Source organism: Peromyscus eremicus, chromosome 13 (assembly GCF_949786415.1).
Source record: "Peromyscus eremicus chromosome 13, PerEre_H2_v1, whole genome shotgun sequence".
NCBI classification, from domain to species: Eukaryota; Metazoa; Chordata; class Mammalia; order Rodentia; family Cricetidae; genus Peromyscus; species Peromyscus eremicus.
In genome coordinates, this window is record NC_081429.1 from 55,470,566 (window position 1) to 55,497,752 (window position 27,187).

The following is a 27,187-nucleotide window of genomic DNA, read 5'->3' on the forward strand; positions in this document are numbered from 1 at the left end:
GAGATAAGTACTTGACTTTAAAAAAATCTCTTCAGTATCAGAAAGTCATTATAAGTACTGTTTCATTCAGCATTTTCTGCACGAGAATTTGATTTTTAGCCGTTGCTTCCTACATATCAGCAGTGAAAACCTGACTTAGATGGTCGTCCTGGTAGTCCTGAGGCTCCAAATTCAGCACGCAGCCTCGCCTGGCCTTAAGCTCATCACCCCTGCTAACATGCTACCACGTCAACAGATTTTCTCCTAATCTCAAAATTCTGTTATTAATTTTAAATGATGTTTAAGCAATCAGCTCGTTTTTTTTTTTTTAAATTCTCTGGTTTCTGGATAATACAGTCCTTTTAATTCAACAGGATTATCTTCAAGGAAGGTGATACTAAATATGAGTGGCCTGTACTACAATGTAGAGCTTCTGAACTTTGGGCAGGTAATTCTCATGAGTAGAACAGGAGGAATTGCATCTTCCTTTGCTGTTTCATTAAACAAGTCAACTTTGGGTTTTTGTCTTTGTCAAACTTTATCAGATATACCAAGCGTTTAAAGTCAACGTGGTAAGCAAGTGCTCTGGAGGCAAAGGTGAGTGTGTACAGTGTGACATCTGAAGAACCACCAGCAAGTTGCTTTGATGTTTCTAGAATGTTTCTTACTGCATCTCTTTTCTTTCCTGTATTTTATATGGAGTAAAATTAAATATGTGATCAATATTTCTGTTTTCAAGGGATTTAGCGTAGATTTTTCTCTTAATAGTAAACCATATTTCTGTGTTCAAAAGTACTGTATATTTTGGGATGGGTGAGCTGGATCAGCAGATAAAGACTGGATCTCAATTCCCAGAACCCACAAAGGTGGAAGAAGTGAATGACTCTATTAAGTCTCTCTGACCTCCACGCACCCACGTGTACTCACATGCAAGCATTATACACAGTGTAATAGTAATCATAAATTTAAAAAAGGTTAAAGTACTGTAGATCTTTGTCTTCTTACAGTAGCAATTCGAGTTTAGCTGTTTAATTTTGTATTAGATTTCTTAGTACTACTAATATACCATAGTGTCTTTTATGAGCCTAATATTCAATAATCTTTTTTATGTGCTATGACCCACACTGATCTTTTTCTAAAATGGGTAGTTTATATGTTAGTTAGTAGTCTTCTAGCTCGTGTACAAGTTAAGATAACACGCAGAGTAATGCTTCTCTCCTTTGTTTCTTAACAGAAGAGATAACTAGTATCTACAAACTTCACATCCCCTGGTCTTACGAAGACTCCCTCACCATTGCACAGTGAGTATAAGAGAGAACTGACTTTAAACTTTGGGGTTCTCAAGTAGACTCCGTGCTTAGTTCATTTCAGCCATGTGCATTATTAGAGTTCCTCTTAGCACAGTGTACGCACCCTTTAATGTCACGCCCACCACTTGAGGTAGATGTACAGTAATCGACTTAAAGAACAGAGCACTCACGTCTTGCCCTAACATCTTACCCTTATCTCCGCCATTCCCCACGTGCTAGAGGGAGCAGCCAAATAACTGCCGTGAGTGGAAGTGTCCCCCTCGTGATGACAATGTGTCCTTTACCTTCCTCTACATCATTTCGTTAGATGGTGCTGAGAATTGACTCAGCCGTGGCTGTTTTCCAGCATTTCATATCTGAGGATTGATATTTCAATAATCTCTTTAGGGTACCATCTTCCACAGAGATTTCTCTGAAACTTCATGTTGCTCAGCCGGAAAACGACAGCCACGTGGCGTTGTTAAAAATGTACACGTCCTCAGACTGTCAGTATGAGGTAAGACAGACATTCGCATCGTTAAGTACGCTTCGGCTATAGACAAGTAGAGGTCTTCTTTTTCTGTTCGTTGCAGATACATATTGACGTGGAAGCCCATAAATATGAGAAATTAAACTGTTAAATATTTTCCACTCTGCTTCTTTACAATATCTTAGTATTTCTGTGAATAGACTGTTTGAGCATGTGAGCATCATATAGAAGAAGAGGAAACTTATTATTCTAAATAATTAGAATATTGTTATTCTAAATTTTTTAATTTATTAAAAGGTTATTCTAAATTTTAAAGCCCAGAATCAAGAATCTTTCATCTAATTAGCTTCTGTGCTTTACTATAGTAATAGATGTGGTGCATACTGGTTTGTACCAGTACTGGGTTAGTTTAAGGATCTCACCTTTTACTACTTTTTAAAGATCCCTATGCTTTTCAGTGGTGGTGTTATGACACTCTGGCTTATGTGAAATATCTTATTCTTGGTTGGCGTCCATAAGAGTTTGGATTCTGTAATAGGAGTAACTTCTCTAGGGTACAGTAGGGGATGGCAGAGTGGTGGAATCTGTTCTTGTGACCAAGTTTCAGGTGCACCTATATAGTGAATTAATTTGTATCTCATGGAACTCATGGATGATACTTTGTACTCTGTCTCCAACAGTGATGGGTATTGCAGGTCTACTGCATTTTTTCAGTTTGCAACTTTGTATTTCCAATATTAAAATGATAAAGAATGCATTGTCTTGGGAGACAGAGGCAGGTGGATTTATGTGAGTTTGAGGCCAGTGTGGTCTACATAGTGAGTTCCAGGCCAGCCACAGTGAGAGCCTGTCTCAAAAAAAAAAAAAAAAAAAAAACAATGTGCCATCAATTTGCCTTCAATACTGCATACTTGCTAAATGTCTAAGTTTTTGAAAATCAATATTGCTGTTTTCAGGCAGTCTATATTTTAGCAAGGCAGTATATTACAGCCATGTTGTAGATAACTGTCATAACTTCTTTAAGAAACGTCTCCTTTCCCCAGATTTCATAGTATCTAATGTGTATTAACGATGAGTTTTGTTTCATAAATATCATTTTGATTTAAATTATTTTAACAACATGATCTCTTTATAACATATTGTGGTTAATTAAATATTCTAGTTAGTAAAGGATTGCCATCCACATACCGTAGCATTCATTCAATTGTTGAGGAGGAAGTATACTGGAAAATATACAGAATAGTAAACTGTACTTCAGACAGTTAATATGATGGTTTAGAACATTCTTGAAGATTTGTTTAATTGTTCAAAAATCACCATACTTAAAAGATATGCAGAAGTATTCAATTTAGTAAAACATGAAATGAGTTTAGGAAAAATAACCTTTTTTTAAAACAATTATTTTATCCTAGGTGACAATTAAGACTTCCTTTCCACAAATACTTGGACAGGTAAGAGAAACTTAATGCAAGTTGATTGATTACTTATTGCCTTGTGATTTGGTAGGGATTTCAGTCTTCTGTAAACCAGTAATTTTTAAAGTAGGACCACAAATACTAGTCTTTTTTATTAGAACTTGTAGAATTGTACAATATTGATTAAGACAGAGAAATTAATAGAAATTAATACAACAAAATTTTTATTGCTGCTTTGATTTTTGGAACTTTGCATTTTATGTCTCAGACACACTACTTTCTTGAATCATAAGATAATATTGATAATTTTGTACTTGGTCATGATTGTAATTCAATTCTTAAAATTGAGTTAGAAACATTTTTGTATGCATTATCTCATTTGAGCCTTACAACAACCTTTTGGGAATTAGATTTCAATTATTGTAAAGTTTGTGAACATAATAAAATTCAACTAATGTATAAATATTTTTTATAAATCATGAAGAAACAAGTAAATTTTAGTTTGAGTTGTAAAATAGCATCATAAATACTTAAAAATTTATAAAGAGTTAAGGAACCAATTAAAAATTATTTTCTGTAATACAGAGTAATTCCTGCTCTTATGTTTTCAAAGTATGCAAAAGACTTGTCACTTATATAGCTTAGAGCGAAGGTGGACATTGGCTCTTATCTGGATCCCGTGGTCCATATTTCAGATTAGTGATGAGAAAATTCAAGTTACCTTAGTATGCAATAATCAAAGACAATCATACTAAAAGAGGACAGAGTAACACTTATGTTTAGATATAGAAACAAAGTAACATTTGTATTTAGATGTGGAAATCTTTCTAAATGTAAGATTGCATCAGTGTCGCAAGATCAAAGGTCTATTCTTTTTAAAATCAAATAAAGAACGTATGTTGATTAAATCCAAACTAGAAAAGCACGTGTTCTTCATTCATCCTTAATTACTTGGCTTGTAGATCTAGGACAATGAACTTCTGTGTAATGTATCTAACTCATTTGATAGATGTGTATTTTTAGATTTATTCCTTAAATTAGCGCACAAAGTATTATTATATGTCATTATGACATTTTCCAACTGTTTTAGGTAATTCTTCCCCTCACTTAACTCTCCCTGTCCTTCCTACCTTAACTCTTCCCCATCTCCTTTCCATTGTTGCGGGGACGGGTCTCTGCAAACACCATGGCCAGCAAAACGAGGCAAGAAGGAAGTCTGTTTCAACATGACTCAGTAAACAGTTTGGGTTCGAACTCCTGGAGTCTGACACTGGATAGTTTCTTTTAGACCTATTTAATCACAGCACAATTTGGAAAAAAGTTTCCTGGTGATCATGAACTCAATCCTGTGTGTACAACAAAAGCTTAAGACATGACTACATCAAAATTCTTGTAAAGTACAAGTAACATTTTCCATAAAAATAGGTTCTCTGGATTAATGAGGAGGCAGGCTCAAGGTAAATAAACAATGCTCCTGATAAGGGTCTGGGGGAGGAGAGGGCTCTAGATTGATCGAGATAAACATAAGGGTCTGGGGGTGGCAGTGTGGCCTGCCGTACAGATAGTGCAGAGGTCACCAGGCCATTAACTACCTTTCCCAGCCTTCTGGGTGGAAAACCCTGCATGTGTAACACTTCTGGTTTCCCTCCTGCTCGTCTGTGAGCACAGGGACCTCTGTGTCTCCTACACATCTTCACGTCACGTGTGCCCTTCTGCCCTCCCGCTCCTCCTCGGCACCGGTTTTGCCCCCTTGGCTTCCTTTGTAGTTTGTTCAGTTTACACCATTTATATGCATGCATAGATACATCACAAGCTGGGATCTGCATAGGAGAAGGCACGCGCTTTTTTAAAAGTCTTTCTGAGTTTGTGTCACCTTGCTCTATTTCCAAATCTATACATTTTTCCAGCAGATTTTGTAATTTCATCTATTTACAGTCAAATAAAATTCCATTACATACATGCAGTGTGTATATGTAACGTGCCTCTTTCATTACCACTTTACCTGTTGTTGCTCTTTCTTTTTTCCTTTTTATAATTTATCTTCATTTTATGTGCACTGGTGTATGCATGTATGTCTGTGTAAGGGTGTCAGATCCTAGAGTTACAGACAGTTGTTAGCTGCCATGTGGGTGCTGGGAATTGAACCCGGGTCCTCTGGTAGAGCAGTTGGTGCTCTTAACCACTGAGCCATCACTCCAGCCCCTCACTTTACCTGTTGATGGGCTTGCTCTCTCCTCTTGTTTTGTGGATGGGGCCGCAGTAAGCATGGCTGTGCAAAATTAATGCTATTCTTTTTCTAATTTTTTTTTATTAATTAATTTGTTCCTGGACAGTTTCCGATTACTCCCATCCCCCACCATTACTTACTAACCACCCACGTCTTCTCTACGCATCTCTTCCTCACACTTCCGTTTGTTTTCGTCTGTGACCCACGCAGTTGAACTAGGGCCGTCTCTATGACTGTGGGTTTGGAGGTATCCATTAGAACCTGCTGGGGTTACCCCGGGTTCACAACTCAGGACAATACCTCCTCCTCTCCCCGAATCTATAAGTAGCCAATAGTCCAAGAGGTAGGAACCCATGGTCCCTTCCACACCCATGACCGACAGGGCCAGTCTTGGACAGGCCAAGCACAGTAGTCCCTGCTGCTATGACATGAATGCAATCATTGTGTCTTGTTTGGAAGATGGCTGGTACCCCGACTCCTCCCTGCCTTCAGCTCTTACACTCTTCCTCCCTCCTCCTCCTCCTACAGTGTCCCCTGATTCTTATAAGGAGTGACATAAATGATTTAAGGCTGGGCCCTCAGTTATCACTGACTCTAGGTATCTTGGGCCGCTGTGAGACTCTGCCTTTACCACTGTTCACTGCACTTTCTGACAAAAGCTGGGAGTGGCTTCTGTCCGTGGTATAAGCATAGAGATTTCGAAGGCAGTTTGTTGCTGTGCCAGTTTCATTAAACAGCCATAGTAAGTTCTCTCTTGGGGCCTCTGCCCTTCCCAGGCATGGGTTGTCTACTGTTTTTACAGTACCGGGCATAGATTAATTCCCTTCTGTAGAGAGGGCCCCAGATCCAGACAGAGGGCAGCCAGCTGACCCATAACAACCCTGCCACTCTTGCTGAGTTAGGCACATCTCGCCAGGAGGGTTGGTTTGTAGTTAATAGACTTGACAGCTGGAAGAGACTAGTTTGTCCGCTAAAGGGATGAGACTCCTTCAGAGGACTTGGGGGGAATGGGTATGCATGTGAAGTGCCTCTTCCATCCCCGAAACACTAAACACTCGGAAAGCTTGCTTTGAAGGATACTGGAAAGACCAGGAAGACACTGGGCTCTTTGAAGTCTTACACTATCTGTGTCAGGCTTCAACTTCCATAGGCTGTTTCAGGTCACCAGACAGTTGGTGATTTAAAAGGACTCTGTGGAATGGAGAAAGCTTTAAGGTAAACTAATTTTTACATTAAGAGAACATTAATGTGCATATATAAAAATACCACAATTGAGTCTATCATCTTGCTTAATTACTATATGCCAGTGGAACAATGAACTTAACATCCCTTTTAATACAGTCTGCTTTACACAGGGTATGTTATCTTGAAGCACCGGAATGTAATGGCTATGAGTTTAGCCTGAACTTAAGTTCAAGTTTCACAGGATTTCCAGATTCAGTGAAGGTTAACAATTACAGCTAGGGATTTCAGATGGCTTATCAAGTGAGAGTTAGCATTCCAGCTGCTTTAAACAGTGACGACGCTTTGTCTTTATAACACCTATACGCACTGACATTGTCCCCATTTTATGAATAAGCACACAGAGATGAAGTAAGTTAGCCATTAAACATTTGTAATAATGCAAGGTATGGACTCTCCATACCTGAATTCTTCTGCATGTAAGTAGCGATGAAAACCACTTCTAAGGGTTGTTTTTTGAGAAGGAGGCATGAGATAATGCATATAAGATGTCAGCTATCATGACTGAACACTGGATCTCAATAAGGATGCTTTGAAAGTACCTTGTAGCATGGGAACTCATTTATGCCTCTGATGAGAAACTCAGCTGTTTTTATGATACTATACATTATTAATATTTATTTACTTAGAATTTTGATGCTCCTGACTAGAAATAAGTGTGTGGCCATGTCAGAAAAAAAAAAAGCAAAGTAAAGAATCGACTTTCTATTGTGTGTAAGTACGCTTACTTCATCAGCACAGATAGTGCACAGTTGACGTTTGGTTTGTCTGTTTTCTAGGTGGTTAGATTTCATGGTGGGGCTCTTCCTGCCTACGTTGTCTCTAGCATCCTTCTGGCTTACGGAGGACAGTTATATTCTCTCTTCTCAACAGGTAAACGTGCTTACGTCTTAAACGTTAATTTTGTTTTAAATGTTAAAGTGGAGCCACTGTTGGGCCCATGTCATGTTTGCTCGTTGATGGTGTTTGTTTTTGCTTCTCCAGAACTGGAGATCAGAACCAGAGCTTGGTACAGTCTAAGAACTGCCGCTGGGCTTTATTCCTGTGGTCATATTTGTTTAGGTCATGCTGAAGTGGAAGGCATCATAAGAAAGTCCTTAGAATTAGCCGCCACCACTGTCCCTGGGGACGCCGGAATAGCATGTGATGTTGTGACCAGTCTTCTTGGTGTCTTTTCAGTTTTTTTCAGTACTTTTGTCTTATAAAAGGAACAAAAGTCCCCATATATAGAAAAAATGACCCATGAAAATAAGGAAGAGAAGAAAGCAGATATGGGGTAGGAAGAAGGGGGATGAGGAAGGAAGTAGGAAGGTTTCCAAACCGGAAGGAATGGAGGCAGGACAGAGAGAGGGTTGGGAGTGGCCCACCGAGTGCTTTTAACGTCTTCCGCACTCTTAGGTAAGATCCACACACTGCGGCGTGTCCTTAGGTTTAATCATTCAATTCCCTAGCCACAGTTTTCCCCAGTCCGCCACTCCCCCTTGTAATTTATTGAAAACATTTTGGTTTTCTGTGTTTTTCATAATTGAGATTTTGGTGATCCCTTCCCCATGATGGAGTTGAGTGTGTTCGTCTGTCCTCTCTGTTTTCTAGAACGTGTTAGTAACTAGAGCCGTGGCCTTCGGGTTCTCTTCTTGTCCACACACTCCCTCTTGTTGCTGCTGCAGCAGCCAAGATACTTGGGTTGGATGAACTTGTAGTTGTGTGCGTGCACGCTCAGATCTTACTCGCCCTCCTGGTTTACCCCGTGCCTTCCTCCCAGTCCTCTCCTTTCTCCTCTTCCTCTGTCCCTTCCCTTCCTCCCTCACCTTCCGCTTCTCTCCCCCCACATGCCCTAGCCTTTTCTTCTCCTGATTTTTGAGCCAATGCTTCGTTACTACTTTTTAAAACTCTGACACATGGCTGAAGAAGACAGGAGATAGAGTCACTGCCACCTGGCCTTGCAGGGGAAGGTGGGAGAGCTTAGCCTTACTTCTTCCTGCTCTCCCGTTTACTGCTATTGCCCAAAGAAGCTGGTCCACAGAAGTCAGCCTCCAAGATTCAGCAAAGTGAAGGACAGAATGGCTCTGAAGAGTGTAGGGTGATTCCCAAGAGGCTAGACCTTGGTTATGCTCGGACAATCTCAAAGGAGGTAGGAGATGGGGAAAAGATTGAGGCCAAGCTATCGAAAGCCAGGGATCCTCCTCACCATTTTTGTGTACTAAGCCTTTTTCTACTCAATTCTTTTTTAATGACCTTCACAAAACTTTAATGTCCTTTAATAACTTCTGTGAATTTATTGTTCATATTTAATCTGTTAAACTGTGTTCCATGGAGAGGGAAGAAATGTGATCTGCCCCAGAACTGTCCTTTTTTAAAAAAATTGGTGTTTTGCCTTGCATGTATATCTGTGTGAGGGTGCCAGATCCCCTGGAACTGTAGTTACAGACAGTTGTGAGGTGCCATGTGGGTATTGGGAATTGAACCCAGGTCCTCTGGAAGAGCAGCCAGTGTTCTTAACCGCTGAGCCATCTTTCTATCCCCAGAGCTGGCCTTTTAAAAAATACCATACAAAGCATTAAATATCATAGTGGTTTTTTCAAAAAGTATATTATAATTGACTTCCCTTCCACCCTTGGGGACCCCTTTCATGACACATGTTCCAGGGTAGTCTCCCCACCTCCTCAGCACATTTCACTCTTGGTCTCCTTTGTATTTTAGGCTTCACTCTTGCTTACACCCACTTATATGCACGCGTACCTCCATGCAGACTAGGTTCTTCATGTGGAGAGGACATGCAGCTCTTCTCTTCAGAGTCTCAGACCTAGCCTTTTAGTTGTGGGGCAGTTCCAGAAGTGTGACTGCAGCCAGACCTCAGGATGCTTGTGCTTTGAAAAGAGGCGCTCCATACTGCCTTGTTCCAAGGCTGACAATTGATTCTGAGTCACAGAGAATTTGCTGGATTGTCTGTGGAGACACTAGAGGTATTTGAAGCTAGCTGTTCCAGAGGATTTAAATGGTCGAGTGTGTCCCAAGCCAATTAAGAGGTAGTCATGCACCAGGAATGCAAACCGTCAGTCACTGTAGGTTGTACCCACTAGAACGAGCATGATGAATGATAATGTGCAAATAAGGAAATGGAGAAATCGGAACCTTCATGCACAACTATGGAAAACAGTCTGACACTTCCTTCGATGGATTAACAGAGTTACCACAGAACTGAGCACCTCCATTCTCGGGAACACACCGAAGAGAATTGAAAGCTTCCATCCACATAAGAACATGTGCACAAATATCCACAGTAGTACTATTCATGATAAGCAAAGCAGTTGCTAAAAAAATACGCTCACCAATAAAAAGAAATAAAGGGCTGAGGGTATCGTTCTGCAGTAGGGCCCTTGCCTGGCATCCGTGAAGTCCTCACTGGGTTTGATCCCTAACACCTCAAAAAACCAAATCCCTATATATCTTAAAATATGGTTGAATCTTGACAAGTATTGAATGAAAGAAGCTAATCACAAAAGATCATATGTTATGACTCCATTTATATCACATGACCGGAACAGGAATAGCTGTGACAAAAGATAGATTAGCGGTTACCAAACTGGGTCATTTCAAAGCAAACCGTTTCTTTGAGGTGACGAAAATGTTCTGAGACTGATAACCAAATACACTAAAACCCACTGAATTTATGGACTTTAAATGGACGGGTTGTGTGGCTTAAGAATTACATCTCAGTAAACCTGTTCTTGAAGTCACTTTTCGGGGTTTATAAAAATGCACATCGTGAAGCCCTGGCTGGCCCTGACACCCTCCATTTCCTTGATGAGTGACTGAGTGTGTGGTTACAGTGAACCTTCTAAGAGTACTCTCTGTGGTAGGACGGCAGACACACCATTTCTGGTGTGCAGTGTTGTGATTTTGTTATGTGTCACATTGGCGTTCAGAGATGAAGTGTATTTGTTTAATTAATAGTTCTTCATTACCCAGAAATGATTTTCTTTTATCACCAGGTTATTGCTTAGAATATGCAGCCATACTGGATAAAGAAGCCAAACCGTACAAAGTTGACCCGTTTGTAATTATGGTTAAGTTTTTGTTGGGGTAAGTTTCATTATCTGTGATAACGATTTAATTTTGTTTGTAGAATAATTTCGTTTTGATGTCATAATATACGATGAATTTTCATAGAGACTGGGCAGCTGATGTTTTCTCAAACTGGAACTTTTGGGGAAAGGCCCGATAGGTCTATCAACATTTATTTTCAGTAATGTGATCAAAAGTAATTACAGCCGGGTGGTGGTGGTGGCGGTGGTGGCGCACGCCTTTAATCCCAGCACTCTGGAGGCACAGGCAGGTGGATCTCTGTGAGTTCGAGGCCAGCCTGGACTACAGAGTGAGATCCAGGAAAGGTGCAAAGCTACACAGAGAAACCCTGTCTCGAAAAACCAAAAAAAAAAAAAAAAAAAAGTAATTACAGACTTTTATATATAAGTAGTTATGTATTATATGTGTCTAAAAATCTAAAAGCTTACACTTTAACCAGGTTGCTAATTTGCTTTGTTAATAATTTGCTCACATTTGGTAATTTTTTTAATTCAACGTCATTTCTTAGACCTTTTATTTTGTCATTCCAAATAGCTGTTGACTCCTGACTTTAAACAAGTTAGCACTGAATTAGTTCATTCAGCGATCAATAGGAGTAAAGTCGTTCTTGGGCTGTGGACTTGGATAATTAGTGGTCAACAGACTCATTGACTTGTTCAAAAGAATCAAGAGCCAAGGGCTGGGAAGTTCACTTGGTGGGTCAAAATACTTACTGTGAAACATGAGTTTGAACCCCTAGCACCCACATAAAAAGCAGTTGTGGCTGTGTTTGCTTGTAAAACCTCAACACTGAGTGGGCAGGGACAGCCGGATCCCAAGGGCTTGCTGGCTGAAATGGCAATCCACCAGTTCCGTGCATGCCCTGTCCTAAGGGAATAAGGCACACACAGAGCTGTAGAGGGAGGTGCTCAGTATCCTCCTCTGGCCTCCAGGCACACAACACACACATGCACACACACTCACATGCACGCGTGCACGCACACGCACACGGACGGGAATACGGTAAAAGCCACGCATGCTTGCACACACTTGTAGTCCCAGCACTCAGAAGGTAGAGGCAGGGAGATCCGTACTTCAAAGCCAGGCTGAGCTACATGAGTGCTTATCTGAAAAAAACAAACCAACAAGAATTAAGATTTGTTTTCAGTATGTTTTACAAACCATCTTAGCCCTTTAAAACCTCTAATAGATGGTGAAACACCTCAAATAATAGACAGTTAAGCATCCGTTGTTGGAATTTTGGGTTGTTTTGCTTCTGTCTTATGGTTTCATCTGTCCGCTTTACAGGTACAAATGGTTTAAGGAATTATGGGATGCAGTGTTGTTGCCGGAATTAGACGCCATCGTGCTAACTAGCCAGAGTATGTGCTTCCCTCTGGTGTCCCTGATCCTCTTTCTGTTTGGGACCTGCACTGCCTACTGGAGTGGTCTGCTGTCTTCTACGTCTGTGCAGCTTCTCTCCTCTCTGTGGCTAGCCCTGAAGAGGTGAGCCTCTGCGAGAGCTTTCTCACTCTCAGAGAAGAAAGTATGAGGGCTGGGGTATGTGCCAAGTATGTACTAGGACCCGGGCTTGATCCTCGGCACTGCAGAGGCGGGGAGAGGAGGGAGAGTGTAAGATCATATGTGTGTGCATGCATATCCCGGTAGGAAATCTTACAGGTTTTCATCATCACTTACTTTGTAAATAGACACTCTGACTTCTCTTACCAAACTTCACGGCAGGAGATGTCAATCCTGGTCTTTACTATCTGATTGGGTGGACGGATAAAGGCCCTGAAAACAGCATGGAGTTACGGTGCAGGCCCAAATGCAGTTTGGGTTTAAAGTTACTAGTGGCTTTTCTGATAAAACCCCGGTCTAGTTTTCTATTGACTCCTCCATGCCGGATGGCTGTGATGTGGTTTCCTGTCGCACAAGAGGTGACAGGTGCTGCCGCCTCCCTCGCTGTTCGGAGGTGGGTCTTGAGTTTCTGTCAGGGAGACCTAGGGCTCACAGATGGACTGTGTTCTTCTGTCAGGATTGGGCATGCATGACACAGGATCTGTAAATAGTTGTCCTCTTTCTTCCTTAGTACAAGTTCCAGGCGTAGTATGACTGATAAAAATAATCACCACGGTGTGTTAGAGAATTGCATGTCACCTCTCACCTATTATGCTGAGACACATGTTATAGTTTACTTTGTGTTTATTTTTTTGGTTTTTTGTTTTGTTTTGGTTTTGGTTTTTGGAGACAGGGTTTCTCTGTTTAGTTTTGGTGCCTGTCTTGGATCTCACTCTGTAGACCAGGCTGGCCTCAAACTCACAGAGATCCCTGCCTGGCCCTGCCTCCTGAGTGCTGGCATTAAAGGCATTACACCACTGCTGCCTGGCTTGTGTTTATTTTCTACACAGTTTGTGTTTATAGTTTACTTTGTGTTCCTCACATATTAATATGCCGCTGAGGGGCTGGTAGAGCTCTCGCTCTGAAATGCTCAGGTCACTAAACTTTCTTAGATTTTGAAATATTTGCATATATATTATGAAGAATTTTGAGGATGGGCCCAAGCTCCAAGTACAAAATGCATTTGTTTTGTATTACTTTATATACATAACCTGAAGCTTACTTTACAGTTTCCTTAATGCATCTGTGTTTTGGCTGTGGCCCGACACACGAGATCATGGATTGGAATGTTCCTCTTGCAACATGAGTGGTTTTCAGCCTTACATTGTTTTCTTCTTTTGTGGATTATGTAAATATACACTATTGTATTTAAAAAAAAAAAAAAAAACAACAACACAGCTTTGTTTCTTTCATTCTAGACCTGCTGAACTTCCTAAGGATATCAAGGTGATGTCACCAGACTTGCCTGTTCTGACAGTTGTCTTTCTCATAGTGAGCTGGACGACTTGTGGAGCACTTGCCATACTTCTGTCTTATCTGTACTATGTGTTTAAGGTATGTTGAATCAGCCAAGCCAGAAGGCCTGGGCTTTGTGTTAGGCACCTATAGAGTGCCCCATAGGCATTATTAACAAAAATTGTGATTATTCCTGAATGCAACCCTCTGTTATATCAGAACGTTGATGTAAAGGCTTTTTTTTTAAGTTTTAATTTTTATTTTTTACATCTTGGTTATTTAACTTATATTTAGTTAAGTATAAAATTGACATTATTAGTCTGAGTTGGGGTTTTGGTTAAAAAAAAAAGGGAGAAGATATAATCTGTTTTAGGTCACTTTTTGTTCCTGGGGTCGTTAACTTTTTAAACATTTTATTAGAATAGATTTACTCACATCTTTCAGACATGAGTAGGAAAAGGAAAAGTTGTTAGTTTTCATCAAGTTATCAGTCACGTCAGTGGATACTGACATATGTCGCTGAAGAATCAAAGGTAATGGTAACAATTAAGTGATGATTTTACTGAAGTAGAAAACACTGAGTAAACTAACGGCTTAGAAGGGGATCCAGGAGGCGACAAGCTACGTGTGTGGTGTATTGATCATGTGGGTGGACTGTGGACATTACACTGGATAATTGATCGTGTGGGTGGACTGTGGACCCCACACTGGATAATTGATCGTGTGGGTAGACTGTTGACCCCCACACTGGATAATTGATCATGTGGGTGAACTGTGGACATTACACTGGATAATTGATCGTGTGGGTGGACTGTGGACCCCACACTGGATAATTGATCATGTGGGTGAACTGTGGACATTACACTGGGTAATTGATCGTGTGGGTGGACTGTGGACATCACACTGGATAATTGATCGTGTGGGTGGACTGTGGACATTACACTGGGTAATTGATCGTGTGGGTGAACTGTGGACATTACACTGGATAATTGATCGTGTGGGTGGACAGTGGACATCACACTGGATAATTGTTCTTACTTTTCATCAAGGCTCTATCTGCCTCTCTTTTAAACTAAGACTTTCACACTGTAGATTATTTTCAGTTTCCTAAAGGGACCTTTTGTAAATCTGAAAAGATGCCTAGAGCTACTTAAGTTTATAAATAATAAGGTTAGGTTCTGTTTTTTTAATTAGATAATTTTTTTCTTTTATATATTTTTTCTTTTTTTTTTTTATTAAGAAAATTTTTCATTCATTTTACACACCAATCAAAGATCCCCCTAATTAGATAATTTTTAAAAACTGACTCAATAGACAAAACTTCCTCAGATATGTAATTTAAGGGAAACAATAAATTTAAACATTTTTCTTGAAGTCTCATAAGTATTTTACCACCACATAAAATTGAACATTTTATATAATATTGAATATAATCAAACATTTGACCTACAAGACATGTAAAATTGCTGTAGCAAGGCATCATTCAAACGTAAGTTCACAGGATTTAAAAGGTCTCTGCTTATTCTGGAAGTTTTTATTGTTACCATTTTGTGTTTTTCTTTTTAAATCCATAAGAGTTATCATTTGTTATGATTTATGTTTCATGGAATGCTGTTTTCAAATGTTTAAGTGAAGCCTGGTTGCTTTTTTTTTTTTTTTATGTTTTCATTATAACTTATTTTATGTGTGTGTGTGTTTTATCTGCACTGTGTGTGTGCAGTGCTTATCAAGGCCAGAAGAGAGCATCAGAACCTCTAGACGGAGTGACGTGGCTCATGAGCCCTGTGAGGCCTTGGAACTAAACCCAGGTCCTATGCAAGAGCAGTTAGTGCTCTTAATCACTGAGCCATTTCCCAGCTCCACGTTTATATTTTTTAAAATTTCAGATTATAATGCTTCTCAGTTTTTTAATTTATTTTTTAATCTATTGTCTATTGTTTTTGTTCCAAATACAAGTAAAGTTAAAATCATCTTCTCTTCCTAAGGTTGTCCATCTGCAAGCCAGCCTAATGACCTTTAGAAGCAACCAGCCAGTGGTGAGCTTTGTTTTCTAAACGCTACATACTAATATGAAAGCACATGAGAAAATGTGTGTTTGGTTTTTCCATTGTTGTGTTTTGAAGCCATAGGAGTAGATGTGAGGGTTTTATAATGTTTAAACGGAATTGTGAATTTTAAGTAACTTGAAGTAAAGTTAAGGAATATTGAAATAGACTTGAATTGTTCTGTTTAACTTGCTCCTGGGTTACCTTCATCACGTTGTTGTTAAAAAAAAATATATGTTTTGAGTTATTACTAACAATAAAAATAGGAAGTCAAAAACTGTAGCTGGATATGGTCACACATGCTGGTATTTCAAGCACCCCGGAAGCTGAAGCAGAGGGTGGCTTGAACCTGAGTTTGAGACCAGCCAGGGTCACATAGCAAGATCGCATCTCAAATAAAACAGAAAAGAAGAAAACTTTTGTGATGATAACAACTTTAAAGTACTTTCAGCAAAGCAACTTCATTATTTTATTTATATTTGGTAATAAGAGTTAAGTAATAATAAGCAATATCTTAGACTTATTTTTGTTTATTCACATCTTGACATTCTTGTTCTTTCGCTTTCTAGAATCCCAAACACTCTAGAAGAAGTGAAAAGAAGTCCAACCACCATAAAGACTCCTCAGTGCAGGGTCTTCGCCTGTCTGCCAACGATGCTGAGGACAGTCTGCGCATGCACGGCACCGTGATTAACCTGCTCACGTGGGTGGTGCTGCTCAGCATGCCGTCTCTCATCTATTGGTTAAAGAACCTTAGGTGTGTTTCTTTATGTAATTATTGTTTGTGTGCTTCAGACAGTAAATCTTTCTTAATAACAGAGCCTGGCTGAATTCCTGATGGCCCATGAAAATTGCTTGAGAATAGGAAGCTATATATTGCCTGGAATTAGTTTTCAGTACATTTCTATTCCCTCATTAGCCATGATGCTTCTGAGTTCTGAAATTATAATATTCTCTAAAAATCAGCCAAAGGAAGTGATTTGTATTTTTTTAACCAAAAAAAGTAATTTATAAACAATTTTTATTATGTGTGGTATACAAAATAATGAATTTTGTTGTGACATTTTCATACATGTCTTTTACTATGTTGAGGTCACCTTCTCTTGTCCTAGCTTATCTTTTCCATTGGTCCCCTCCTCTTTCCAACAAAACCATGTACAAACAGCCAAACAAACAAACAAAAAACTCAGTAAAATACCTAGGAATAAACCTAACCAAGGAGGCTAAATGAAGCAGTGGTGAAATTTATTTAGAAGGACAGTGGATTAGCCAAAGCAGTCCCGAGCAAAGGGAGTGCTGTGTGCCTGCAGATGATCAATACAGCAGTGTCAACAGTTGCTAAGTTATGAATGAGCTTAGATGCTAATTAACATGAATGAATAAAGAAAGTGTAGCATGTATAGACAATGGAGTGTTTTTCAGCCATAAAAAAGTGTAGGTTATCATAGTAAATGAAATAAAGTAGACGCTGAAAAATGAATGTTTTCTCTACTATGTGAAATTTTTTAAAAAAATGATATGAAAGCACAAGAAGGCTATGTGGCATCCATTGGAGTTTTCACAGGGTCAACTTGAACCCGTAGGTTGCTTTGTATAATATAACCATTTACAATATTCTTTCTGCTGATCCATGAACATAGAAGGTCTTTCAATCCTCTAGGATTTTCCTCAATTTCCTTCTTTGGTGGTTTATAAGTTTCTTTGTAGAGATGACCTTTAGCCTCCTTGGTTAAGTTTATTCTTGGGTATTTTACTGCCTTTTTAAAGGCTGTTTGTACATGGTTTTGTTTTTCTGATGTAACTCTGTGTGTTCACTGCTGACATACAGAAACAGATGTTGATCTTGTGTCTGTTTCTTTGCTGAAAACGTTCATCATGTCTAAGAGTTTCCTACTGAAATTATCAGGGACTTTTAAGTATAGGATCATATATTCTACTAATAGGGATAATTTGATGTTTTCCTTTCTATTTTTATCTCTTTTTTTTTTTCATTTTCTTGCCTCATTGGTCTGACTAAAACTTCAAACATTATATCGAATAACAATCCTGTAACATCCTGTCGTCATCCTGGTTTTAGAAGAAATGCTTGTAGCTTTTCTCCCAGACACTGTAGTTAGCTGTAGGTTGGTCATATCCACCTTTTACTTTGCTGAGCTATTATCTAATCTTGGATTCTTTTGGGCTTTTTTCATGAATGGATAATGAATTTTTCAAAGGCTTTCCCCCCCCATCTAATAAGATAATTGTATGGTTTTTGTCCTTAATTTTATCCATACACTAAATTATGTTATTTTATTTGTGTGTTTGCATCCTGGCACCCCTGGAATGAAACCAACTTGATTACCTCTTTTGACTGTGCTGTTGAACTCAGATTACAAGTATTTTATCAAGGATGTTTGTGCTGCTTCTTCAGAGAGATGGGTCTTTAGTTTTCTGTTCGCTGTGTCCTCGGGATCAGATCAAACTTTTTTATAGACTGTTTGACAGTGTTCTTTCTGTTTTATGGAATAGATTGAAGAAAACTGGTGTGTGTATTTTAAAGGGCTGATAGAACCCGTCTTCTCCTGGGCTTTTCTTTGCTGGGAGACATTACTGATGTATTCTCATTTCTTGTTATGTAGGTCTGTTTATGTTGTTTATACGCTCATGGATCAGTTTTATGTAGGTCCTATCTGTCTAGAAATTTATCCGTTTCTTCTAGTGTTTCAGTTTATTGAGAATACAAATTTTGTTTCAGTTTATTGAGAATACAAATTTTCAAAATACTCCATAATGATCTTCTAGATTTCACTGCTATCTGTTCTTTTTGGTTTTAATTTTATTAATTTGTGTCTTCTTTTCTTTTGGTTAGTTTGGCTAAGGGTTTGTCAATATTGCCTACCATTTCAGAGGACCCTACTGTTGACTTCCTTGCTCCCTGTTACTGTTCCTTGCATCTCTCTCTCATTAGTCCCAGTACTTCTTCCTGTCTACTAATTTAGAGTTTAGTTTGTTCCTTTTTTCAAAGACCTTTAGGTGCATTATTGGTTATTTGAGGTCTCTTTTTTTAAATGTAGGTCCTTATAGCTATAACTTTGCTGTGAAAACTTCCTTTGCATGATTCCAAAACTTGTGATAAGTGATGTTTTCATTTTCATTTGATTCTATGATTTTTTTAATTTCCCTTGATTAAAGAAATCAACCCCACTGATCGTACAGAATTGTATTGTTTCCATGTGCTTGTATCATTTCTGTAGTTCCCTTTGTTATTGATTTCTAGTCTCATTCTGTTATTATGATGTTTTGGTAAGAAACAAAAAATTATTTTAGTATTTTAAATTTATGACGTGTTTTAAGTTCTAAGATGTGATCTATTTTGGAGAAAGTTCTGTCTAAGGATGTATATTTCATAGCTGGTGGATAGAATATGCTATTGGTGCCTGTTAAGTATAGTTGATGTTTGAAGTAGTTCAATCTGAAATTTGAGGGAAGGGTGTGTGGATGATCTCACTTTTGATGAGGGGAGTGTGGACGTCATCCGCTGTTACTGTACCTGGATCAGTATCTTCTTTTGTGTTCAGTAGCATTTGTTTTATGAAATTTATTGATTTCAACATTCAGCACATACATTTTTGACTGTTATGTCTTCTTCTAGAGTGGAATATTTATTTTATTTTTAATTTTGTGTGTGAGTGTATATCTGTGTGTATATATGTCCACATGAGGGGCAAATGCCCTTTGAAGGACAGAGGCATTGGATCCTCTGGAGCTGGAGTTTCAGGTGGTTGTGACCCATTTGACATCTGTGCTGGAAACCAACTCTGTCCTCTGTAAGGACACTCTTAAATGCTGAGCCATCCCTGTGGCCCCTGTTACATATTCCTTTTTTTTTTTTTTTTTTTTTTTTCCCTTCGTTTTTTTTAAGACAAGGTTTCTTTGTGTAGCCCTGGCTGGCTGTCCTGGAACTCGCTCTGTAGACCAGGCTGGCCTCGAACTCACAGAGATCCGCCTACCTTTGTCTCCCGAGTGCTGGGGTTAAAGGCGTGCGCCACCACCACCCGGCTGTTACGTATTCTTGATGGATTGTTTCTTTCATTCATGTGTAGTTACCTTCTTTATCTCTTCGGACGAAGTCTGTCTGCTTTGTCAGCTGTAAATGTCTTTTACTTATCTGGAGTTGGAATGATCACCTCCATCCTTGCACTTCAGGTCCAGGTGATCCTTTGTCAGGGAAGTGTGTTTCTTTCAAAGGGCACACAGTTCAGTCAATAGATATCTTAACCGGGGGGTTAAGAGTGACTATGTTTAGTGTGATTATTGAAATGTGTGCACCAATTTCTCCTTCACCTTACAGATTTGCTCACACACTGAGTTATTTCTGTTTGATTTGTTCCTAAGTCTCCTGTAGTTACTAATTTTCAACTGAGATTCTCTACCAAGTTCTCATGCTTGGACGTCTCTTTCCTCCTCTTGCATGTGGTGTTTCTTTATTATCCTCGGCATTGCTCCTTTCGTATCCCTGAACTACTGTCATTAATTCTTACCATGTAGAATGATAAGAATTACTTCTGCTTAAAATTAGAAGGATAACTTTGCTGGATGTTCTAGGTTGCCTTCTGTTTTGGTAAAATGCTGACCAAAACCAGCTTGAGGAAGAAAGGGTTTGTTTGGCTTACAGATTATAGTGTGTCATATATGGACAGACCCTGGAGTCAGGAACTGGTGCAGAACCCTGGGAGGAACACTGATTTCTGGCTTGTTTTCCGTGGCTTGCTCAGCTTGCCTTCTTATCTAACTCAGGAACACCTGCACTGGCCTCAGTGGACTGGGCCCACCTATATCAATCATTAATTTAAAGAAAAAAAGCACCCCCTAGATATGTCCAATCTGGGGGAGGCAGTCCTCAGCTGAGGTTCGCTCTTTCTACGCGCCTCTAGCTTGTGTCAATTTAAGAAAAACTAACCAGCACACTGGATAGAGTCATCATAGTTAGCAATTATTTTGCTTCAGGGCTTACATCAGTTCAAGCCATATTGAGTGGCACACACACCTGTAATCCCAGCACTAGAGAATCTAAAGTGGAAGGTTCAAGGTCAGCCTGAGGCACAAAGAGATTCCAGCTCCATCTGGGCTACATAGAAAAATTTCTGAGTTTAAAAAAACAAACAAACAAAAAGGAAACCCATCATCTCACACTATTTGACCTTTCCCGTCTCTGCTGAGAGACATTCTGTCATTCTGATGTTTTCCTTCAGATGTAATCTGACACCTTTCTTTCTTCTGTCCGTATTCTTGGTTCTGAACTTGGCGTGCTTAACTGTAATGATATGGGGAGATTCTTCTCTCATCATATCCATATACAGTTATAAATACCTAATAACTATAGGTCCGTTTCTTTTCCCAGGTGTAGGGGATTTTCTGTATAAATGTCATTGAGTGTATTTCCTGTGATTTTAGTTTGTCTTAATTTCCTTAGACACCTTACAGATTTTGGTTCCTCCGTCTCCCATGAGTCTTGGGCGTTGTGGTCATAAGTTTCTGTTTTTCTTCCTCCCTCCCTCTCTTTCCTCCTTTTTCATCCAAATAAGATCATTTTATAGCCATGTCTCCAGTTCCCTGGCGTACTTTCTTCCACCTGGTGTGGTCTAATGTTGACCGTCCATTGAATTGAATTTTTAAATTAAATCCTGAGCTGCTCATGCCTAAGATTTCTGTTTGCCTTTTCCAGAAACCACATGCCTTTGCTGGGTGTCTTATCTAAGGCACTGGATTTCCCATCCAAGTCTTGCATTGAATTCTTTAATTCATTCGCCTGCTGGTTTGAACCTTCTTTGAAGTCACTGTTTTTAAAACAAGGCTTTTGAGTTCTTGGCCATTTCAGGCATCTCAACATCTTTGCTTCAGCTGCTACAGTTGTGAACTTCTGGAGGATTTGTGTTGCCCATTTCACGTTTCTGTGTTGTGATTTGCTTGTCTGGTGGGGTTGGGGTTGCATTGTTTTACGTGGGGAGTCTTTGTAGCCAACAGTCTTCTCTTGAGCACTGAACCCTAGTGCCGCTCAGAGAGGAGAAGATGCACTGTCAAAACTGCAGCACTACCACACACAACACATAAAAACAACCGTGGGGATCAGTTCGAAACAGCTCGTGTACACCACTAACAACCACAGCAAAGAAAGCGGTAAAAGACATTATGTACTAAACTGTAAAGTTAAAAATCAGATTAGTAAAGAAATGAAGACAGAGATGGCCACTTCTTTTTTTTTAAAACTTAGAAAACCAATCAGCAAAGGTAAAATCTGCAATGAAGGAACGGCATAGTGGAGTGGAGGAGAGAAGTGGAGGGGGAGGAAAGAGAGAAGAAATAAGGTGAGAGGAAGAGAGGAAGGGGAAGAATGTCAGGAAAAGAAAAACAGAAGTATCTGATTACCAAATAGAAAATATTAAATATAATTAAAGATAAAAGGTAAAAATTGTATTTAAGAAATAAAGTTAGGCCAGGTGGTGGTGGGGGAGCACACCCTTTATCCCAGCACTCAGGAGGCAGAGGCAGGAGGATCTCTGAGTTCAAGGCCAGCCTGATCTACATAGAGAGTTGTAGGACAGCCAGGGCTACACAGAGAAACCCTGTCTGGGGGGTGGGGGAGAAAAGAAAGTTAAAATGACATAAAAATACAATAGAAAACTAAAAGTATAACAAAATAAAGTTAAAAATCTTGAAGAATTGAAGAAGTCTTTCCTGTAACACTGGCATCAGCCAGATGTGAAGTAAGATTGGAGTAGTAGCTAGAGTCTACTGTGGTTTCTCACTTTTTCCACCATGTGTTGGAGCTGCGTGCAGCTGAGGACCAGGTGGGCCAAGGGTCTGTGGTCTGTGTCGAGGCTGCATGCGCTTTAGAAATGGATCGTGGCCTGCTGAGAACCGGCTTACCCGGCAAGGTTCCCACTCACTTCCAAGGCCTTTTCCTAGTTGGAGGAAAACAGGGCCCTGTGTCCTAAACTGGATAAGCACACTAAAGGCGTAGAGAGTCTATTCAGTGGACTTATAGTGGAAAATCCAGGGAACCTGGAACTCTGCCTGTTGAGCTCAGTGCCTTCAGATCCCATCCAGCAGTAAACCCTGTAGGAGGGAAGAAACTGGGGCAATCAAAGAATCCTCTGGTCCTGAGCTCAGAGCTGTCAGAGTTGCCCACTAGCCAACCACAAGTGGCAGAGACAGCTCCAGAGGTCCGGCAGGCTCCAGATTCCGAATACAGAAATCCACGGGCGCTGGGACTTGATCCTCACGGCAGCCGGTGGGCACACTCACTCCTGCATCCGTCACAGCCTGGCCTCATTGATGTTTGTTTATCCAGACCTTCCCACTCTTTCCATAGCTCCGCCTTGTGATGATCCCAACCAGACCTGGCATGTGTCCCCACCATTCCTGACTTGGAACTGTTGTTCCTTGTTTTAAGGTCCCCAGAGTGCCCTCTGAGATGCAGGAAACAAAGCAGTGTCCTTCTGCAGTGGTCATGGTATTTTTAGGAGCTGTTGTTACCGTGAATGCCTCCCTGTAGCCAAAGCTCGAGAGAACTGATGTTCTCCTGTGGTTAGAATGACCCTTCTATTGTCCTAGGATGCCTAGCTCACCTGTGGTTGGAATGTCTGGTCCCTCTCACTCCTGCTTAGAAATAGGCAGAATCAAAATCCATCCAGGAAACGAAGTCAGAGGTTTATCAGATGGTGATGACCCTCTTGTGTGTGTATTTTAGTCAAGATCCAGAATTTAGTTCAAATTTAGTCAGAATCGAGAAACAAGCCAGATTCTCAAAAGGCTGTGGAATTCTTACTGTCAATAACTACAAGTGATGGAATTACGAGTTGTAAAAACTAATGAGAAGTTCCTTTATTTTAGCCTCCATTTTACCTGTTTTGAGATAGGGCCATCTTAATGTATTTTGAGTAGTTTGAAGAGCTGTGTGAGCCTTTCCACACTGCGTGTCTGTCTCCTCAGTGGCTTCTGAGTGTAAAGCCACTGTCAGATCCTGAGTGGGAGGGCCGTCTAGAGCCGGAGTGTGAAGCCACTGTCGGGTCCTGAGTGGGAGGGCCGTCTAGAACCTGAGTGTAAAGCCCGCTGTCGGGTCCTGAGTGGGAGGGCCGTCTAGAATCGGAGTTGCTACTGGCCGCTTCACGAGTGCTCGTGACCGTACTGTTGTTGGAACTTTTTGAAAACTAATTTGACTCTGATCACGTAAAGCCATCAGTTCTGCTTTGCTGACATGTTTTCTTTTTGTCCTAGGTATTATTTTCAACTCAGTCCCGACCCATGTAAACCCCTGGCATTTCTCCTTATTCCAGCTATAGTGATTCTTGGAAATACTCACACAGTTTCAGTAAAGTCAAGGTACAGTGGTTTTGAGTTATCTGTTCATCCGTTGCTGTCCTTTACGATTTTCTTTCTTGAAGCATCCTCTCTATTTGTATTTAATTTGACTGTTCCTAAAAGTAAAACCATAGATGACTGTGGTTTATATGCAAATGTGGTTCATATGCAAATATATTATGCTTATTTTCTTTTTTTTGTTTTTGTTTTTTTTTTGTTGTTGTTTGTTCTCCTTTTTAATTAACTTCAACTGTTTTTTGTTTTTTTTTTTAATTTTTATTTTGCAATACAATTAAGTTCTACATACAGGCACAGATTCCCTTGTTCTCCCCCCTCCCGCCCCCCTCACCTTCCCCCCAGCCCGCCCCCCATTCCAATCTCCTCCAGGGCAAAGCCTTCCCCACAGACTGAGATCAACCTGGTGGACTCAGTCCAGGCAGGTCCAGTCCCCTCCTCCCAGGCCGAGCCAAGCGACCCTGCATAGGCCCCAGGTTTCAAACAGCCGACTCATGCTTATTTTCTTAATGGTAGGAGTTTCATTAGGAAATGAGTGAGTTATTTTCTTTTAAGACTTAACTCTTAAATGATATGATACCTAAGATTTGACTTCCCAAGAGTATAGGCATAATGTAAGTAGATGGACCGGTAGCTAAAATAATGACCGTTTGAATCCTCTGAGTGGTAGGTATGAGGGCTTCGTGTGCGGCTGGCCTTTTATGTGTCTGTGTTTGAGGTTCTCATAACCACACCGGGTCCTTCTGGAGCGTTTGCTCTGGGCTCAGACCCACTGAGGATTTAAATCTTGGCGTCAGAGCAGGAGTGTTGCTGTGTGTCTGGGGTCTGAGCATGTGGGAGGGGAAAGCAAGAGAATCCGCAGCCAAGGCCATCCTCAGCTATGTAGAGTTGGTGGCCAGCCTGGGCTCCATCGGCCCCTGTCTCAAATAAGTTGTATACGTAAGGGAGAGCAAGTCTTGACTTGGCCGTTTCATGGCTGTGTGCACAGACGTACCTCTCTTACCCCGGCGGCTCAGTTTTCCGTGTATAATCCAAGGGGTTTTCCCTGAAACTAATTTTCTTCTTTAGTGTCTAATGGTTCAGTTTTTACGTTTCCTTTCTGGGGACAAGGATGCTTCCTCTGTTTGTTTTGTTTCTTTCTTTCCTTTTGTTTTTACTTATTTAATTTTGATGTTGTAAGTAGGATTAAATTAAGCATTTTTGTAGCTGTGTCTTCAAGAACGTTATTTTGCTAGGATATCTTTTTAGAGGTAGAATTGCAGAATGAAATACCAACCGATATTTTTCTCTTAAGAAAGAGTAAAGATATAGCTGTTCTCTGAATAGAAATGTTTTTCCATTTTCTGTTTAAAATATGGTTTTTATTGAGCTGTGTAAAATTATGGACAGGTTTTTTTTCAGTTCATAAAAAAAAAATCACATCATTTAAAGTCAGTCAGGAGCCAGATGTTATGGCACACTCCTGTCATCCAGCGTTCAGAAGATGAGGAAGATCATGAGTTCAAAGCCAGCTTGGATTATATCATCTATCACAAAACCTCATCTCAGAAAACCAAAGCTAAGATAGCACAGTGGCACACAACTTAAATCCCAGCATTCGGGAGGCAGGGACAGACAGATCTCTGCAAGTTCCAGGCCAGCTAAGTCTACGTAGTGAGATCGTGCCTCAAACAAAACCAAACAAAACACTAAAAAGAGGATAATCAGAAAAACAAAAATAAATAAACAAAATTTAAATAGATACACAAAATGTAAATACACACACAGAATTTAAATAATAAATACAAGCAAAAATCACAATATTAAGTTTCCAAAGGTACATAAACGATTAACGTATTTCCTTTTGGCTCACGGTGTCGTCTGACTGATGCGTATTTCTCCGTCTCTTCACAGTAAATTGCTGAAGACTGCCTCGCAGTTCCCGCTTCCTCTGGCTGTCGGCGTCATTGCGTTTGGCTCCTCCCACTTATACAGGGTCCCCTGCTTTGTCGTCATCCCTCTTTTATTCCACGCGTTATGCAACTTTATGTGAGCCTGGACTTCGAGGATGACAAAAGCGATGTACGCCTTTAGGACCAGGGATGCAGTGAACGCAGCTCGACCCACCGGCACAGTGCGGTCCTTCGGAGAAGACGAGTCTATTTTTACAGTATCGGACATAGGAGATTAGTTTTGTAATGCTTGAGGAAAGTAGTCGAAGCATGGTTTCATTTCGTGATGTAGCGTTCGTATACTTGTCATACCTGAGAAGTTAGTGAAGGGGACTCCTGTCATAGCGACTGGCTTTCCTCAGCCATTCCAGGAATCTTCTAGAGACTCTGTAGACGGAGCATTGTTTATAATCATGGGAAACCACTGCAGGTTTCATCAGACTTTGTTTTGAAAAGTGGGTTTTGTGTTTGCTGTCATTTACATATTCAGAATAAGTCCTCAAAGGTTGTTCAAAGTCACAACTGTTTCCCAGAAGTAAAATAGTCATGATGCAATCTTTGGTCAGGTTTTGGCAGCCACGGTGAACAGTTTGATCTGTCTTCTTACATCTATGAAAAAGAGCCTCAAATTAAAGGGAGACTTTTTGGTTAACTATTGCACTTAAGATTCAAAACGAGGACATTTTCTTGAGCCTTCAAATATGACTCTTACTGTGTATTCTTGGTGAATATTAAAAGCATAAAAGAAATTCTACCAAAAGATCTATTATCAAAAGACTATTCCTGTGGATCTGCATTGGCACAATCAGTTTCTACACCGGATTAAACCAGGGACCCCGTGGTTGCCAAAAGTGCCTCTGGTAATGATAGGTTGTTAAAATTACTCAATTCCAGAGGTTGGAACAACGACTCTTTTTTTTGTCTCTTGGGAAGGAGGGGGTGTCAACACAAATACAGGAGTACACTTGATGTACCGAACGATACTGCTAATGGAGGAGCAGTAGGCAGCCATTACTGCCGCGGCCCTGACCGTGTGAGCACTGCCTCAGGAGACTGCAGACCTCCATTGCCCACTTAACAGTGGAACCTTGACTTGCAGAGTTCACTCCGAGGACTCCTGTTTGGCCAGCAAGGGTAATACTACTCTATTTCATCTCCAGTTCTAGTTCATTCTTAGCTACAGAAAAGTAGACAGGTCGGGAGCTTGAAGACTGTAGTTGTTCTTTGACTTCGGTTAGAACAAACTCAAGCTGAGAAAATCCTGGTTCATGGAGCCCTTCACTTAGATGT

General features: G+C 40.2%; 1 protein-coding gene across 1 annotated transcript in view; it reads left to right on the top strand.

Annotated features, from left to right (window-relative positions):
• Nucleotides 1-26,804, top strand: part of Pgap1 (post-GPI attachment to proteins inositol deacylase 1) — a 69,340-nt gene extending 42,536 nt beyond the window's left edge. The window contains exons 15-27 of the mRNA XM_059278223.1: nt 354-427; nt 525-576; nt 1,214-1,280; nt 1,677-1,785; nt 3,171-3,209; nt 7,422-7,515; nt 10,635-10,725; nt 12,016-12,213; nt 13,527-13,662; nt 15,549-15,599; nt 16,178-16,365; nt 23,868-23,972; nt 25,860-26,804. Of these exons, the coding sequence (XP_059134206.1) occupies nt 354-427; nt 525-576; nt 1,214-1,280; nt 1,677-1,785; nt 3,171-3,209; nt 7,422-7,515; nt 10,635-10,725; nt 12,016-12,213; nt 13,527-13,662; nt 15,549-15,599; nt 16,178-16,365; nt 23,868-23,972; nt 25,860-25,998 (1,343 nt within the window). The 3' untranslated portion in view covers nt 25,999-26,804. The remainder of the gene's footprint in view (nt 1-353; nt 428-524; nt 577-1,213; nt 1,281-1,676; nt 1,786-3,170; nt 3,210-7,421; nt 7,516-10,634; nt 10,726-12,015; nt 12,214-13,526; nt 13,663-15,548; nt 15,600-16,177; nt 16,366-23,867; nt 23,973-25,859) is intronic.
• Nucleotides 26,805-27,187: the final 383 nt, after the last annotated feature.